The sequence below is a fragment of the Oreochromis aureus genome, linkage group 5, assembly GCF_013358895.1.
Source record: "Oreochromis aureus strain Israel breed Guangdong linkage group 5, ZZ_aureus, whole genome shotgun sequence".
In the NCBI taxonomy this organism is placed as follows: Eukaryota; Metazoa; Chordata; class Actinopteri; order Cichliformes; family Cichlidae; genus Oreochromis; species Oreochromis aureus.
This window is the reverse complement of record NC_052946.1, coordinates 38790837-38808230: the sequence shown is the minus strand read 5'-3', so window position 1 is coordinate 38808230 and position 17394 is coordinate 38790837. Positions and strand designations below refer to the sequence as shown.

General features: G+C 40.5%; 1 protein-coding gene and 1 long non-coding RNA gene across 2 annotated transcripts; one reads left to right on the top strand and one right to left on the bottom strand.

Moving 5' to 3' along the window:
• Positions 1-8388: 8388 nt before the first annotated feature.
• On the bottom strand, positions 8389-10122 carry LOC120440305. Its single transcript, XR_005613152.1, has 3 exons — positions 9937-10122; positions 9455-9586; positions 8389-9017 (listed from the first exon to the last, which is right to left on the bottom strand). It is a non-coding gene; the product is annotated as an uncharacterized LOC120440305 (long non-coding RNA).
• Positions 10123-12159: 2037 nt separating this feature from the next.
• Positions 12160-15691, top strand: LOC120440290 (CD276 antigen homolog). Its single transcript, XM_039612592.1, has 6 exons — positions 12160-12255; positions 13446-13787; positions 13960-13995; positions 14608-14892; positions 15002-15133; positions 15572-15691. Exons 1-6 carry the CDS (start codon positions 12189-12191, stop codon positions 15655-15657), a joined length of 948 nt encoding a protein of 315 aa, XP_039468526.1. The 5' UTR covers positions 12160-12188; the 3' UTR covers positions 15658-15691.
• The last annotated feature ends 1703 nt before the right edge of the window (positions 15692-17394 follow it).

The window sequence follows — 17394 nt, the reverse complement described above, 5'->3', positions numbered from 1 at the left end:
TAAGGATTATAATGAGAATTGTATCATACAGTAAACTGCAGTTTTCTGTTGAAATTGTTGAAGTCAGATGAAGTAAACACTGATTCTGAAATCAGGTAAAAGAGGTATTGAAACCAAATAAGTGAACTACTGCTTACTGTGATTACAGGTAAGGCATAGCTGGACTGGCCATCGGGCATACCGGGCATTTGCTCGGTGGGCCGCTCGTGATTTTTCGTTTTTATGGGCCGATGGGGTTTTATTTCTTTTATTTTTTCAACGGTATAAATGAATAGTGGTGTATTGGCCAGTTGGTCACGATCGACTCTGGGCTGGACCAATTAAGCAACGCGATTTGTCCCGATCAGCTGATCAATGATCAGCTGATCGGCTTTTCTCTCTGCGTCAGAAAGAGCAAACCAGCGGAGGTCGCGTTAAACAACAGAAGTACCTTTAAACTTGATGAGCTGTTGTTAGAATTTATTTAATATTAATTTCTAGTATCAGCTGATGTTTGCTGGATGGATGGAGGGTTGAAGGGAAGTTATGAACTGTTTCTGGGAGACAAATAACACCAGGATCCTTTTCTAAGTAGCTGACAGCTTGTAACTGTGCAGGGGCGGGTCTAGCAAAGTTTTGCCAGGGGCCAGATAGGGCATTAACAGGAAAAGGGGGCACAAAAATATGTTTCTTTCTTATTCTCATTTAAAATTTCTAGCTTTTAACAAATAATTATCTGAATCATACAACCAAAATTTTCATCTGATGTCAAATGTATAGAAATCCATTATTATACATAGTAATTTTTTTCAGGGTCCCAACATAATTTCTTCAGAAGTAAGTATGATGGTATATGATGCCAGTATTTTCCCACATTTTCTAGATACTGTACCAGTATTGTGTGTAAAATACCATCACAATTAAGTTTTGATGGTAAATTTTGAGTGAGGAAGTTTTATTCTTTCTCACCTTTCTTTCTGTCTCCTTTCACTTTTTAAAGGTTGCCATGTTACAAAAATATTTTGCCCTGCCATGCTGTTTATTGATGTGGTAAATAAATAGTTTATGAAAATATCACTAAATCTGTCATTTATTATTTTTAATATTCAGTAATGGTCATGTCTCACCTCTAGTCTTCTCTGTCTTAATTTCAAGTTTCTACAACATATGGTGGATATGTTGTAGATAGGTCAGGAGGTAAACCAAGCAGTCTTTGGGTTTCGGCTAAGTACTGTTTAGAAAACCAGAATAGGGAGGATGGTGTAGGTTTAAGTTAAGTTCTAGATTGATACATATATACCAACAAGACTGTACATCACTGTCACAACGACGTTTATTTTCATTCAAAGGCTTTCTGGTTTTTCCCATAATACCTGGTGGGCCGGTCTCTAGTCAAAATGCCCAGGCTGATTTTTTGTCCCAGTCCAGCCCTGAGGTAAGGTTATAATGAGAGACAACCAGTAACTGACTTACATTTACATACTGGTAGCGCAGCTCCTTCACTCTGTCAGAGTTCCTCTCAAATGGTACCCTGTAGATTTGTTTCATCGTCATCTGATGCTCCTTCAAAAGCCGGTCTATTGTGGAGATGCTTATTGTGTTTATATTCAGGAATATATGATTGTCCTGAAGGATGGCATCACAGATCTGTCTCAATGTGATGGCATTTTTTGCCATCACCATGTTACAAATCTCTCTTTCCTGTTGTTCATTGGGCAGTTTTCCTCTGGCACCCACGCAAGGTTGTCGTCCAATCCTACACATAGAACAGAATACAGTAGGTTACCAGTGTAATTGTATTATTGTTTTACTCACAGTAACTTCACCACAATCCTAATGCAACATTGCACAGTGACTGGAATACTACTCTAAACTGTATAAATTATGTAATTCCATAGTTTACAGTAATTTGTTCAATATATTTCTTGTCATATTTAGCATCAAAACATTCCACTAGTCCTCTCTACCTGCTAGTATAGACCTACTACTGTAGGCAGATGCACACAAAATCTCTACAGTAAGTTATACATTTTTTGCCTCACGCACAGTGCCCTGTCCTATACAACATATAATTCCATCATAGATTACATGGAGTACATATCTGTTTTCCCTGCCAAAGGTTTGGATGATGGAGGAGACTGTAGAGCGAGGCACATTAGGCTGCACTCGACGACCTGCCTCTGCCATTGTGAGGCCATGGTTTATGACATGGTCTATAATTGTGGCCCGAATTTCATTCGGGACAGCACAGTGTCTTCGCGTGCCTCGGCCTCTTCCCCCTATTCCTCCACCACGCATTCTCAGTCCTCCTCTTCTTCTTCTTCTTCCTCCTCTTCCTTGAGGAAGAACTTCCCCTTGTCCGTTTGCTTGGCCTTGTCTATCCATGTTCAGAGATCGGACTGGCTCTGGTCAAGCTCTATTTTATTTATTTATTTATTTATTAATTTGTTCATTTCAGGCACAACAATAAAGTTGAACATAAAGTGCACAAAAACAAAAAACAAACAACAAAATGTACCTGAAAAGGAGTGGGATGAAGAAAACTTATTAAATCCCACCCCTATATTCACTTATCAACAAAAACAATAAACTTCCCGCAGCTACGCCCAAGCAAAACAAATAGAACCTTCATAACTGGATACAGAATATATTAATTATAAATTGCGTTACCACAGGTAACAGGCAATAATAATAACAAGTAACAAACACACATACATATACATACATACATATGTATCTACACACACATGTACATATATATACATACACACAAACTTTTTTTTTTTTTTTTTTTTTTTCCTTGGAATCCATACCAGCAATGGTAAGAGAACAGACATTTCAGAGCACACTAACACCATCATTGATTATACTGTGACCAGATCAACTGTTTGTAGAGAAATTTAAATCTATGAATATTTTTACATTGTTTCAGTTGTAAACTCAGACTGTTCCAGATTTTCACACCACATACAGACACACAAAAACTTTTACGGGTTGTTCGAGTTCTGGGTAATTTAAATTCTCCGAAGCCTCTCACATTATAAACCCTTTCTCGAATTTCAAATATAGATTGTAAATTTGCAGGTAGAAGTTTATTAAAGGCTTTGTATGAGATTATGGATGTATTGTAATTAACCAGATCCTGGAATTTAAGTAACTTTGCCTGAAGAAAGAGTTTGTGAGTATGATCTAGATAACCAGCCTTGTGAATAATACGCAGTGCTCGCTTCTGTACTGTGACTAATGGATTGGTTGTATTTTTATATGTGTTTCCCACACTTCCACACAATATGTAAAATATGGAAGAACCAGAGTACAGTACAGAGTACGAAGTGCATCTTTATCAAGGTATGGTTTCACTTTATTCAAAACTGCGAGGCTTCTGGAAATTTTGGTTTTATGTGTGTCTGACGTGGGGTTTCCATGAAATTTTGTTATCAATTACGACTCCCAAAAATTGTTTTCACTCACATTGTCAATGGGTACACCTTCTATAGTAATTGGTAATTCTATATTATATTTTAAATTACCAAAAACATTGCCTTAGTTTTATTTATATTTAATGATAATTTATTTATATCCATCCATTTTTTATTAATTTTAGCTCCCTGTTTACAGTCATTACAAGATCAGTATAATCATCGCTACTGAAAAATATGTTAGTATCATCTGCGAACAGTATGAGTTTAAGTACCTGAGAAACATCAAAAATATCATTTATGTAAACATTGAAAAGTTTTGGTCCCAACACTGACCCTTGGGGAACACCACATGTAATACCAAGTTTATTTGAGTGGTAATGCCCTATGCTAACATATTGTTCCCGACCCGTTAGGTAACTTTTTAACCAGTTTCCAGCTTTCCCTCGAACACCATATCTTTCCAATTTATCCAATAAGATTGAGTGATTGATTGTGTCGAAGGCCTTCTTGAGATCAACAAAAATACCAACTGCATATAATATATATATATTATTATATAAATATACTATATATTTGTGTTTGGCAGCGCACAATCATGGAACACACCTGTGTGTGACACTCCCCCTTCGTTAGTCCTGTTTCACCTGACTTTCAATGACTGTCATCAATTTATCAAATATTCAAAGACATTCATATATGGTATTCATGGTATTATGTTCTTGACCAATTTTGACAATTGAACAGACAGTTGTGCATGCGAGTACTTATACAATGAAATCATGCTGACATGTTTTGGAGACATGTTCACTCTTTCCTGCTGGCACACCTGTCACACCTGAGAGTCAGCTAGAAACTTTCAGTGACGTGGACATCATACAAAGACTGCCAGACTCTGTAATAGTGCAAATGATCAGTGACTCAGGTTAACACTAAACTTTAAACGGTACCTCTGTGTCTCTGTGTGTGCTGAACACCTGGGGTCTTGCCTGGTGTGATAGACACCAGCCTCTATGGATCTTGTATCAAAGCTGTAAAGATGCCCCTGAGACAATCCAGCACATAACAGCAGGGTGCAAGATGCCAGCAGGCAGGGTGTACATGGAACGCCATAACCAAGTGGCCGGCATAGTGTACAGGAACATCTGTGCCAAGTATGGCCTGGAAGTGCCCGAGGTCAAAATGGGAGACGCCCCCAAGGGTGGTGGAGAATGACCGAGCTAAGATCCTGTGGGACTTCCAGATACAGACGGACAAAATGGTGGTGGCTAACCAACCGGACATAGTGGTGGTAGACAAACAGAAGAAGACGGCCGTAGTGATCGATGTAGAGGTTCCCAATGACAGCAACATCAGGAAGAAGGAACACAAGAAGCTGAAGAAATACCAGAGAAGAGCTCGAGAAGATGTGGAGGGTGAAGGTGGTCCCCGTGTTTGCATGGTCCCACTAGGTGCGGTGACTCCCAAGATAGGCGAGTGGCTCCAGCAGATCCCCGGAACAATATCGGAGATCTTTAAGATTATTTGCCTAGCAACAAATTGTATTTTTACACGAATGAGGTGTATATGAGGTTACGAGCAGATAGAAAGTTCTTCTTTTCATCACAAGCGCCTGCCTCCACCCCGCTCTATAAAAATACAATTTGTTGCTAGGCAAATAATCTTAAAGGCTTTTTTATTGCGTCTGAATTATAAGAAAATAAAATACTATTGAAAGAAATGGTTCTCTACAGACAATAGGAAGTCACTCTTTGTTTTCATTACAAGCGCTGGTGCAGCTTAAGCAAGTAAAATACATCCGCTATTGTAAAAAGAAATAGTTCTTTACTGAGAAATTTTCATAATATTTAAACAGAATTCAAACTATGAGTTTGTGGAAAACTAACTGCCGCTCTGTCTATCTATACAGCACTGACTCAACAGCTGCGTCACCCCTATGCTTCATGAACCCCTCCCTCTCCGATCCCCCCAGGAACCATACCCCTCCCCTCATGCTTATGGAACATGATGCACACGTCTGAAAATGACTAGACACTTCCGGAGTATTTCTGGTAGGGTCAAAAGGTCAGGATTGAGCCCTTCAATCGTAAATATGTCGTATTTGAAGACATAGCCCCACTTTCCACACCCCTCAAAAGGCAGAGTCCATTCTCCCCGCAAGCTCCTCGGAGCCGGTATCTGGCTGCGGAACACGAAGACGCTCTTATTTCTCCCTTCTTTCCGCGGAGCATCGGTTGCTTCAGATCTGTTACTCTAGACGGTGACGGGGGTGTCGCTGATAATCGACAAAGACCACTCGCCGCTGCTGCCTCCCATGCTTCTGGCCTTGGGAGAGCAGATCTCTTCCCCGTCCAAGTACAGAGGAACGCAGGGCTGCAGAATGAAAGGATCCTCTCTTATATGTAATTTTTTTTTTTTTTTTTGTAGTTTTTCGGAGGAAACAGAGACACACAGAGACGTCTGCGAGTCCTGAGAACGGTGACACAGAGCTGACACTCAAATCAGAACCTGTTTAGCATCACAGCTGTTATACAGATGTGTGCACAAAGGTACATTTCAGTTATGTTTGGATCTCAGATCAACATAATCAACTCGTCTGTAGTCTGTTGTTTTTTGACCTCGCTGTGGGCTGTGAAAAGTCAGCTGTTAAATCCACTCTGAGTGAGAATAAGCTGACAAAACCAGAAAAAGGCTTGAATGAAAGTGCAGTGAGTTACGAGGACACCTGAGGTGGTGTTCAGGCCGAGCTGAGTCCTGCTGTGTGATCCTAACAGTGGATTAGGAAAAACTGTGTTTTTATTCAGAGATATGAGAAGCTGTGACAGTTATGATGTTTGTACAGTTAAAAGTGATGAGGACATATTTCAGAGCCCAGCTGCAGTCCAGATGTTGGTTATTTTTTTAGTGTGTATTTTATTATTGTGTAAAGCCGGTTGTGATGCTGGTTTTAATAAGTGTGATGAAATTCTGATCTTATTAGTGTCACTCTTAGTTGGTGGTGATCAGCTTCTTGAACACCTTTGGGACTCTGTTGTAACCTGAACATGAACTTGATGACATTTATTTTATGTTATTATTAGCACTGTTGCTTTTTTGTATTTGGATTTTAAGACAAAGTATTTTTATATAAATACGGATGAATGAGGTGCTGTTGTCATTGTGTTTATAAAACAGTCTTTTTAAAATATTTTGTCTGTATGGATATTTATCACTGCAACATTATGTGGTCTTTAAAGCAGATTCTGTTTTTATGTATGAAACTATATGATCAACCAAACCTCACAGATCCTCTCACTGCACTTTCACACAGGTGGATTATGTATAATGTGTAGAACTGAATAAATAAAGTAGTGAATAATAATGTGAAACAAAGTTTGTGTCAGAGTTTTTAAATAAAACAGTTCTTCTTGCTGCTATAATTGATATAATTGATCATCTTAAAATCTCTGCTTCCCCCGGAGCTTCACATACTATAGGTCCTTGTATCCTACTTTTACTGAATGCATCATTGTCATCAGGTTATGTACAGTCTGTCTTCAAACATGCTGATGTACAACCTATTATGAAAAACAAACATTGACCCTAATGCTCACTAACTACAGGTTGATCTCCAAACTCCCTTTTATATCCAAAATATTGGAAAAGGTAGTTTTAAAACAACTTCAGACCTGAGAGTGAAAACACAGGCGTGCTGTTTCAGAGTTTCACTGAGTGTTTGGCAAAGATGATCCAGCTGGCTCCGTCTCTGCAGGGAGGGAGAGGGGGAGAGGGGAAGGCACATGCTGGCTGTGGAAGATAGGACAGGACATGGAACCTAAGAGGTGCCATTTTAATATCAAAATCTCAGGTCTCTCAAGACTATCCAGTGTGTAGGCTGAAAAGCCTATTGTATTATTAAAAATTAGCTGTCAAGTCTTCCTCTCCTTCTGTGTACGTGTTCATAACTCCAGTTTGTGTGTAAATGTTTCTGATGATCCACTAATAATATGATTGTGACCTCTGCCATTTAACAAGAGGATTTCTGTCTGATTCTTAATTGTATCTGGATTAATTTGAGTTGCTCCAGTTTTGGAAAAGAGTTGATGCACTTGATGTTGTCATTATGTTTTTAAATGCTTTACCTGTCCAAGCTCTTTCCACACGAGAGAAGGAAACGGAGAGAAGACACATTAAAGAGGAGAGAGCCGGAAGCTGCGTGTAAGAACTGATGTCAGATTTTTTATGTTCTTAAATTCACTCTGAAAATGCTGGAGAAAAATCAAACATGCGCATGCGTGGTGCGCTCCGCCAGGTAAATAAATAGCGCTACACCGCTCGTCTCATTCAGGGTGTGTTTGGAGAGACTTCATCCCTTGTGATCTGTATTTATCGGCTTCTCCCACTCAGATTTTTAGCGCTTCATTTTGAAACTGTCCACAGCGCAAACATCAGAAATAAATAAACAAAAAAACAAAAAAGAAATAAAATCGACATTGCAAAGGAAATAAATGTCTCATTAATATAAATGGAGACGAAGATTGGCATGGTGAACTTTGAATGCACGTAAAAACTACCAACAAACAATCATCAACCAGACCGTCAAAATACAGGATTTAGTCGCTACAGCTTCCTTTCAACAAAACTGATGAGAGCGACAACAGACCGAGTGCGGCCCAACCGCAAGTACAGAGGGGAGGGGCTTAAGTGTCAGTGCGCAGAGACAGCGGAGGAGGCCCAACTGCTGCACCACAGTAGGTGCCACTGAATGAAAGCTGAAAGTGTGCACGTCAATCAGTCCTGAGTGTTTTAAAGTCCGCTGTGTCTGTGCAGAGGCAAGGTTACCAAAAATTAGTCCCAGAACTTAATAAATCTAACTATATGCAGTAGTTGTATCACATGGTTAAACCTTTTTATGCTTCTTTATTAAACAAAATCAGACAAATGAAATTTAAAATCTTTATTTTATCATTTGAAAGAATTTACAAATGTTAAATGATTTCTATATTTATGGACAGTAATAATTAAGCTTTGTGGTGCTGAGCCAGAAAAGGTTGACAGAGTTTAGAGCTATAAGTGTTTATTTGTAGCACTTTAAAAAGTGCAATATAAATATTATAAAATCAGCATCAAACTGCTTCATAAAATCATGAATTGCACTGATGTTTACAAGAATCTCACATCTAAAAAAGTAGAACCAGTTTCTGCAGGATCACCAGCAGCTGCAGTCAGCACCTTCATCCACCAATCATCCACTTTAACACACAGCAGCCATTATTACCACATTTCATAAGCTGCCTTTGTGTTCAAAGTTGGCTTTCTGCTAATTTTTAAGGCATTATGTGGTGAATCTGCTCCTTGTGGTTCGAGTCCCTGAGATTTTGGAGTGAAACACTCAGAGTTGATATGATCAATATGATCTCACTGACTCCTCACAGACAGCAGTGAGAAACATGGAGACACAACGAGGTAGATAACAATAAAAGGAATGAAAATACAAAATATTTAAAAAATTAATGTTGACCTCAGAGATACGAATCCATTTCCCCTGAAATATACAAACACACTACAGCTGTGATGTCACTGAAGCGTCACCGTTACAAGCTTTCTTAGAAGGATCGTCTCTCTGGTTTCTCTGAGAAGCTGCAAAAGCAGAAAAAGTGAGAACATGAAGGATGAGATTATAACATCATGTCTCTGCTTTACTCACAGATGGAGAAAAGCAGCAGTTTGTGGTAACTGTGGTACAGAAACATGTAGTCAGACTAAAATGATCATTTAATGCTCAGAACTTTGAATATTAACTGATAAAGTTTGGTGGTGTTATGTGAAGATGAACAGCTCCATGTTGACATGAATGTGCCTGAAACTATCAGAATAATCCTGGTGTGCACACTCTGAATTATGAGTTTTTAATTATTACGAAACAAACCACTATTTTCCTGTTTAAGGCAAAAGATACGAACATGAAATGTCAGGAATGTGAACTCGACACTGATCAAATCATCTGTTATATGGATGTCTAACCTTACAGGTATATGAAATAAATCATAAATAATAAATCCATTATTCTAACTCACCTTTCTTGTGTTTTCTGATGCACTTTGCAGCTACAGATGCAGCCAGAGCTGCAGCGACAGTCAGAACTCCAGAAAAGCACAAAGCTATGAACACACCGACTCCACAGCAGGACTTCACCTCAGACGTTTTCTCTGAAACACATGAAAGTTCATGCAGGACTGAAGCAGGACGCCACATACAGCACACTGGATACACACAAACATTAAACACAGTCTAAACCAGAGGTCCCCAACCTTTTTTGCGCCACGTCCTTTAGATGCAGATGGACTGCTGAGTCTTGTCCTGTGGAGGTGGCTCTTCTATGTAACTTATTCTTTATCTTAAGGATAAAGGTCACTCTTTCGAGGACACCAATGTTCACATTTTGGACAGAGAGGACAGATGGTTTGAAAGAGGAGTGAAAGAGGCCATCTATGTCGACTGTGAGCGAGCTTCCAGCAGAGTTATTAAAGGGTTTATTTTCTGGTTGCTTTCTACTCACCAACTCTGTAAGCGATGAGCAAGCAGTCAAAAATGTCTATAATTCAATGAGTCGGCCCACAGTGGAAGGCACAGGGTTTCTCCTCTGGCGTTTCTCGCTCGAACTCTTTCCTCAGCGAGGTCTTGGGTCTTTTCTCGTCCTGCTCACCAGCTCTGAACTAGAGGAATAAGCATATTGCTACATTGGTACTTCACTTCATAGCGTTATGAGGACATGTCCCGGATAGTTCCGTCTTGACTCCTCCTATCGTTCTTACCACATTCTCCTTTTCCTCTTAGTCACTCTTCAGTGCTTTTCTCCAACAGTTCCTCTTTTTACCACACCCAACTCTGCTGCCGCCTAACTTCCCCTAAAACTCCTTAGTTTCATACACATACAAGTCATTTGTCTTCAGATTCATATACTCGATTCATATATTCATCATCATGTCAACATCATGATTTATTGTTAGTTCAAACTATAATCTATACATATCCCTTTTTACGTGATTCTCTTGTTTAATGAATCTCACACTCACACTCTCACAGTTTATCGACAGCTGAGAGGAAGAGGTTGGATAAACTCATCAGGAAGGCCAGCTCTGTTCTGGGATGCACCCTGGACCCAGTGCAGGTGGTGGGAGACATCTCTGATGGACAGAGTCTCCCACCACATGCATGTAAATGTTGCTGCAGAGCCGCTTCAGTGACAGACTGCTGCATCCTCGATGCATGAAGGAGCGTTTCTGCACGTCCTTCCTCCCTGCAGCTGTCAGACTGTACAATCAGAACTGCTCCCAGCAAACACAGATGTTTACATCTGCGCTGTAACAACTTCTACTGTTATAACTGAACATTACTTTTCTCAGCTTATATATACACTAACTAATTGAAAGTTACATGTCTACTTTTTAATGCACAGGTACAATACACAATCTGAACTTTTCTAATTATTCTAAATATTTTTAACTATTTAAACATCTTTCAGTATCCTGCTCTGTTTGCACACTACAACCTGGGTTTGCCACTTATCTGTACTCTAATTTTAATAACTGTACAGTCCTCTGCTTTGGTAACTATTGTCCATGATGTAAATATGTTTCACTAGCTGGGCCCACGTCCTCATTTTAGGTTTGAAAGCATTTTAGTAGGTGAAGGTGAACGCTTTGACATGAAGTGAGCTGCGGTTTGGTGAAGGCCTCGAAGGGGACTGGCGATGGCTCCTGGGCCGGGCAGATGCTCATGTACTAAATATAAAGTTAAAGAATTGAAAACAAGGAGGGAGTGTGGGGCACGTAAACGAGAATGAACATCTTGTAGAACTGGGGGTCCTATGAAGATGACGTGGTCCTGCTCCTTAAAATCCGATACATAATCTCCCCCAAAATTGTGTTTCTGTTCTGTTTGTATATGTGGACTTTTTTTGTTTGTTTATTTGTTTGTTTTTTGCTGCTGATACAACCAAATTTCCTCTTGTGGGACAATTAAAGGATTATTCTATTCTAAATCTGTGGACATCTACTCAGTTTACATGTGATTGTGGGGTTTTTTCCTGTCTTCCTTAAACTTTCATTGTTTATACCGTTTAATAAAAAGCTTGGGTGCCATTTTACATGATCAAACTTTTTCTTTATTAAGTCAATAATCTACAAAAAAGGAAAATGAGTGTTTTTCTGATCAAAGTCATCACTTCATGACTCCACATGTTTGACTTCCTCACATGATCACAGAGTTGAAGAGACTGAAACTAAACCTGAATCTAAAACTGAAATCTTCTCTTATCCATGTAACAGCAGCAGCTGCTGTCGTTCTGCTCTTTTAGAAGATGTTTTTGCTCAAAGCTGCACATTTTAAATATTTACTGTCATTAGTTTTCTTCTTTTCTTGTCCTGTGACTGCAGATACAGTCAGGAGAAAGATGCACAAATATAAACTCCTCACAGAATTCACTTCAACAAACTGAAAGAAGCAACGGCAGACCGACTGACTGCGGTCTACAGCGGGAACCTGGTCGGGGAGGTCGCTGGTCGTGGAAGGGGCGGTCCGTCGTCGGACGGGGAAGGGGCGGGCCGTCGTCGGACGGGGAAGGGGCGGTCCGACGCCGGTCGGGGACTTTAAACCTCGGTCGGAGAGCTTTTACCTCGGTCGGAGAGCTTTTTCGCCGCTTATAAAGCCCGGTCAGCTCGCGCTCCGCCACTCTCCTCTCGTCTTTGCTCGGAGCAGCTCCCCGCTGTCGGCCGATCGGTCTGCCGTTGCTTTTTTCAGTTTGCCGAAATGAAGTCTGTGAGGATTTTGTGCGTCTGTCTCCTGACTGTATCTGCAGTTATAGGAAATGAAAAGTGTAAGAAAACTAATGGCAGTAAATATTTAAAGCTCTGAGCGAAAATATTCTAAATTTCTGCAGAAATGAACTGACGGTGAGCAGCGAAGGAGGAATCGGATCCTTTTATCGCTCACTTTAAGTACATCTGTGTGGTCTTACAGTACTTGGAGTAAAAGTACTTAAAGAAAACTTCTGTCTGCAGCTTTTGGAGCTCATTTGAAATATTCAGTTGCTTTCTGGAACAGTCAGCAGCGTTTAGTTTAGACTGATAAACACGGATCAGTAGAATACAATAGAATGAGGATGGAGTTCAGTTCAGTGATAGTTGTTGGACAGAAGCTGCTCCAGCAGCAGGTGAACCTTCTTCAGTATCCTGAGGAAATAAAGTCTCTGCTGCGTTTTTTTTTTTTTACAATAGCAGCAGCTTCTCTGATCATTGAAGGTCCTCCCAAAATTTAAAGCAAAGCACTCTCTCCCTCCTCACCCCTACACCCCTCTATGTCGCCTCAAATCAGTTATGATTAATTTTTTTTGATTGTAAGTAATACTAAAATAGTGCTGTGACTGACAAAGTGGGGTTTCTGTTTCTAACAGTGAGTTAAAGCAGTGCAGAGAAGCTCCAGGAATGTGTTTTAATTATTGATAAGATTAAAAGGATTAATAATGGTACACATAAATGTTAATGTGAGGAAAAATGTTATTTCACAGTAAGTTGTTTTATACATTTGCGTGAACCATAGTATGATTAATGGGCAGAACTTTGGAAATTGAATTTAACTTATTTAAATTCAGTTTCTGATGGCACAAAGTTCTGCCCATAGCACAGCTTCTATTTAGAAATATTAAAGCAATGAGGACATGCCTTAAACCTGTATTCTATCAGGAGCAACCAGATGGCAAAAGTTTATCCCAAAAGGTTGATTTTGATCACCTGTTCACGCACTTTCAGTTCAGTTCTCCCACTGAAAATGCTACGTCCTAAAGAACAGAATCCACCTTTTGCGATCTGCTTACCCGAATGACTGAGCATGCATGAAGACGATAGAGCTTATCCTGTCACAGTAGATTGTATGTTGGACATATCAGTGACCTGAGCTACAGAGAAGTGAAGTAAAACATCTGAACACACTGAGTCTGAGTTACAGTCAAACATCAAACTATGAACTGCATATTTCAACATCCTGAATCAAACATGCTTCATTCTTCAGGTCCAGGAGTCACAGTAGTTATCTCAGAAGAAAGTGATGTCATCTTACCCTGCTCCCTCAGGACCAATCAGAACCTTGAACAAAAGCTGTTTGATTGGAGGAAAAAAGCACCAAATAAACAGGAGGTGTTCATGTATGATGGAGGCCTTCATTACAATAATGGACGTCGAGGTCAAGACGAGCACTTCAGAGGACGGGTCTCACATTTTCCACAAGAGCTGCAGTTTGGTAACGCCTCCATCATCATCATCAGAAACACCACGGTGGCTGACAGTGGAGTCTACACCTGTGATTTTCCACATCTGCAGCCACAACAAAGATTCTGCATTAAACTTGTTGTTGGTGAGTAGAAAGCATCCTGAAAATAAACCCTGTAAGAACGCTGCTGGAAGCTGTCACCTCATCAGTTTGTTACCTGAACCAAGAGATGTTCACAGAGGTGATGCAGAAACATCAGCTCCATCATGACTTCATGATGCTGTGTGAAAAAACATGTTTAATTTTTGCCTTTCAGAACTGACCTTGAAAGATCGATCAGGAGAAATCCCAGGTGAGTGATGATGTCACTGATGTGTGCATCTGTAACCTGTGTGAGCGGTTTGAAACCTGCTGAAATGTGACTTTGGTCAGATGTACATCAGATCTGTGGTTGTGTCAGTAATGACCGATGAAGAGGAGTCGGTGCTGAGCCTGACTCTGATGTCACTGAGCTCTACATGTGCAGTTTGTAGAGGCTGCTGTGTGGACTGGGATCAAACCTGTGCTGGTGTCCAAATGTGTGAGTAATGGTACGTTCCCTCTGGGGCACAGAGTCGTAGCACACAGAGAGCAGATGTAGAAATCAGTCATGTTATCAGTCAAGCCTTCAGATTTCTCTGATCAGTCTTTAAGGTCACACTCTGGGTCACAGTCTAACAAATCAATCTGTCTGAAAGCTCAATAATGATGACATCATTGTTACTTTTGTGAAGCTGGACTCAGGACGTTTCCTGTTTGTGTTGATAAATGAAAGTCCTCCCAAACTCTGCTGTAACCTGTAGTAAAGGTTGTTATTTCTCTGCTCTCACACACGATGTGTTGACATCTCCATCAGGAAAGAGAAGGACATGAGAGCATGACATCACATTTGTGCTGTAACTGCAGCTTCATGCTGTGTTCACAGGTGCAGCTCCGAAGCCGTTTGTTGGGATCCTGAACATCAGCGAGGACGAGGCGCTGCTGAAGTGTGAGGTCAGAGGTGCTTCTCCAAAGCCTAAAGTAGAGTGGAGGGACAGCGATGGGAACATCCTTCCTGCTGAGGAGCCACAGGTGTCACACACAGGAGAGCGCTATGACATCACCCTCCTCACCACGGTGACCAGGACAAACAGCAGCCTCTTCCACTGTGTAGCCACACAGGAGGAGATGGGCCATGTGACCCGTGATCAGATCGACGTGCGTTACTGTGGTAAGATCTTATTGTGTCGTTGTTTAGACTGTGTTTAATGTTTGTGTGTATCCAGTGTGCTGTATGTGGCGTCCTGCTTCAGTCCTGCATGAACTTTCATGTGTTTCAGAGAAAACGTCTGAGGTGAAGTCCTGCTGTGGAGTCGGTGTGTTCATAGCTTTGTGGTTTTCTGGAGTTCTGACTGTGGCTGCAGCTCTGGCTGCATCTGTAGCTGCAAAGTGCATCAGAAAACACAAGAAAGGTGAGTTAGAATAATGGATTTATTATTTATGATTTATTTCATATACCTGTAAGGTTAGACATCCATATAACAGATGATTTGATCAGTGTCGAGTTCACATTCCTGACATATTATGTTTGAATCCTTTCATTTAAACAGGAAAATAGTGGTTTGTTTCCTAATAACTAAAAACTCATAACTCAGAGTTTTGCACACCAGGATTATTCTGATAGTTTCAGGCACATTCATGTCAACATGGAGCTGTTCATCTTCACATAATGCCAGCAAACTTTATCAGTTAATATTCAAGGTTCTGAGCATTAAATTATAATTTTAGTCTGACTACATGTTTTTGTACCACAGTTACCACAAACTGCTGCTTTTCTCCATCTATGAGTAAAGCAGAGACATGATGTTATAATCTCATCCTTCATGTTCTCACGTTTTCTTCTTTTGCAGCTTCTCAGAGAAACCAGAGAGACGATCCTTCTAAGAAAGCTTGTAACGGTGACACTGAGCTGCCACTTCACTCACAAACCGTTTAACATCACAGCTGTAGTGTGTTTGTGTGGCGGGGGGGTCGTATCTCTGAAGTCACCATTACTTTTTAAATATTTTGTATTTTCAACCCTTTTATTATTATTATTTTTTAAATCCGTCTCGTTGTGTTTCCATGTTGCTCACTGCTGTCTGTGATGAGTCAAGGAGATCATATTGATTATATCAACTGTAAGTGTTTCACTCCAAAACCCACTGCAGGTGCTGGTGATCCTGCACAAACTGGTTCTACTTTTGTAGATGTCAGATGGTTGTAAACATCAGTGCAGCAGAGATTCTTCATTCAGGGAAACTGACTGTACGTCAGCGTGAAAGCTTTTAGACGTTTGAGAGAAAATCCAATAAAAAGCTGCTTTGACTTCTTCAAATATCACTCAGCTTCACGTTGTTGTCAGAACAAACCAAAGTTTCCTGCAAACAATTGACTGTATTTAAACTTGATGAGATTGATTTTTTATTTTGTCTTCCTGTCGAGTCGACTTGTTGGAGGAACGTCTGTCTGTATTGGAGGTGTTCACATCTGTTTGTAACATTTCTCAGGATGAAAAACTGTTTTTATTCAGAGTCATCAGCAGCTGTGCCTTTCACAGTGATGAAGTTTGTGCTGTTAAAACTTATAATGATGTAATTAAGAACCAAGCTGCTTTCAAAATGATGGATATTTGTGTATTTTATGGTTTTATAAAGCATTTTGACACTGATTTTATAAGTATTATAAATAAACACTTTTAACTTTAAACTCTGTCGTCTTTTTCTGGCTCAGCACCGGGAAGCTTTATTATCACCGTCCATAAATATAGAAATAATTTTACATTCGTAAATTAATTTCAAATAAAAAAATAAAGATTTTAAATGTCTTTTTTAAAATCTTGTTTAATAAAGAAGTGGAAAGTAGTTGTCTCATATGAAAAAAACCATGTGTTACAACTACAGCATACAGTTAGTTACAGTTATATACTCTGTCAGGCATCATAGCGGCTAAGATGAACAGGCACATGGGTCAATACATGAGTGGGGCACAGAAAGGGATGGGCAAGAATACTAGAGGCGCAAAACACCAGCTACTGGTAGACAGAACAGTCAGCCGAGACTGCAGGACCAGACTGACCAACCTGTGCACAGCCTGGATTGATTACAAGAAGGCCTATGACTCAATGCCCCACAGCTGGATACTGGAATGCTGAGAATTGTACAATATCAACAGGACGTGTGGCGGACAACACTAGAGGCCAACCTCAAGCCCATAGCACAAGTCACCATCAAGTGCGGGATCTACCAAGGAGATGCTTTGTCTCCTCTGCTGTTCTGCATAAGCCTGAACCCCCTCAGCGAGATCATTAACAAGACTGGCTACGGATACCGACTACGGAACAGAGCAGTTGTCAGCCACCTCCTGTACATGGATGACATCAAGCTGTATGCCATTGAGAAGATGGCCCCAACTGACAGCATGCTCAGTGAATACCTCAGGCAGCAGAAACCCAAGAAAGAGGAGGAAGGCGAGGAACCATCATGGAAGGACAGGCCCCTGCACGGTATGTACCACCGGCAGATAGAGGAGGTGGCTGATATCCAGAAATCCTACCAGTGGCTGGACAAAGCTGGACTGAAAGACAGCACAGAGGCACTAATCATGGCAGCACAGGAACAAGCTCTGAGCACAAGATCCATAGAGGCTGAGGTCTATCACACCAGGCAAGACCCCAGGTGCAGGCTGTGTAAAG

Excerpts from the sequence above, each read along its gene's own strand:
- LOC120440290 (XM_039612592.1), top strand. The coding sequence starts at position 12,189 with ATGAAGTCTGTGAGGATTTTGTGCGTCTGTCTCCTGACTGTATCTGCA. Across the intron at positions 13,788-13,959 it reads CTGCATTAAACTTGTTGTTG|AACTGACCTTGAAAGATCGA; the intron begins GTGAGTAGAAAG and ends TTTGCCTTTCAG. Across the intron at positions 14,893-15,001 it reads GATCGACGTGCGTTACTGTG|AGAAAACGTCTGAGGTGAAG; the intron begins GTAAGATCTTAT and ends CATGTGTTTCAG.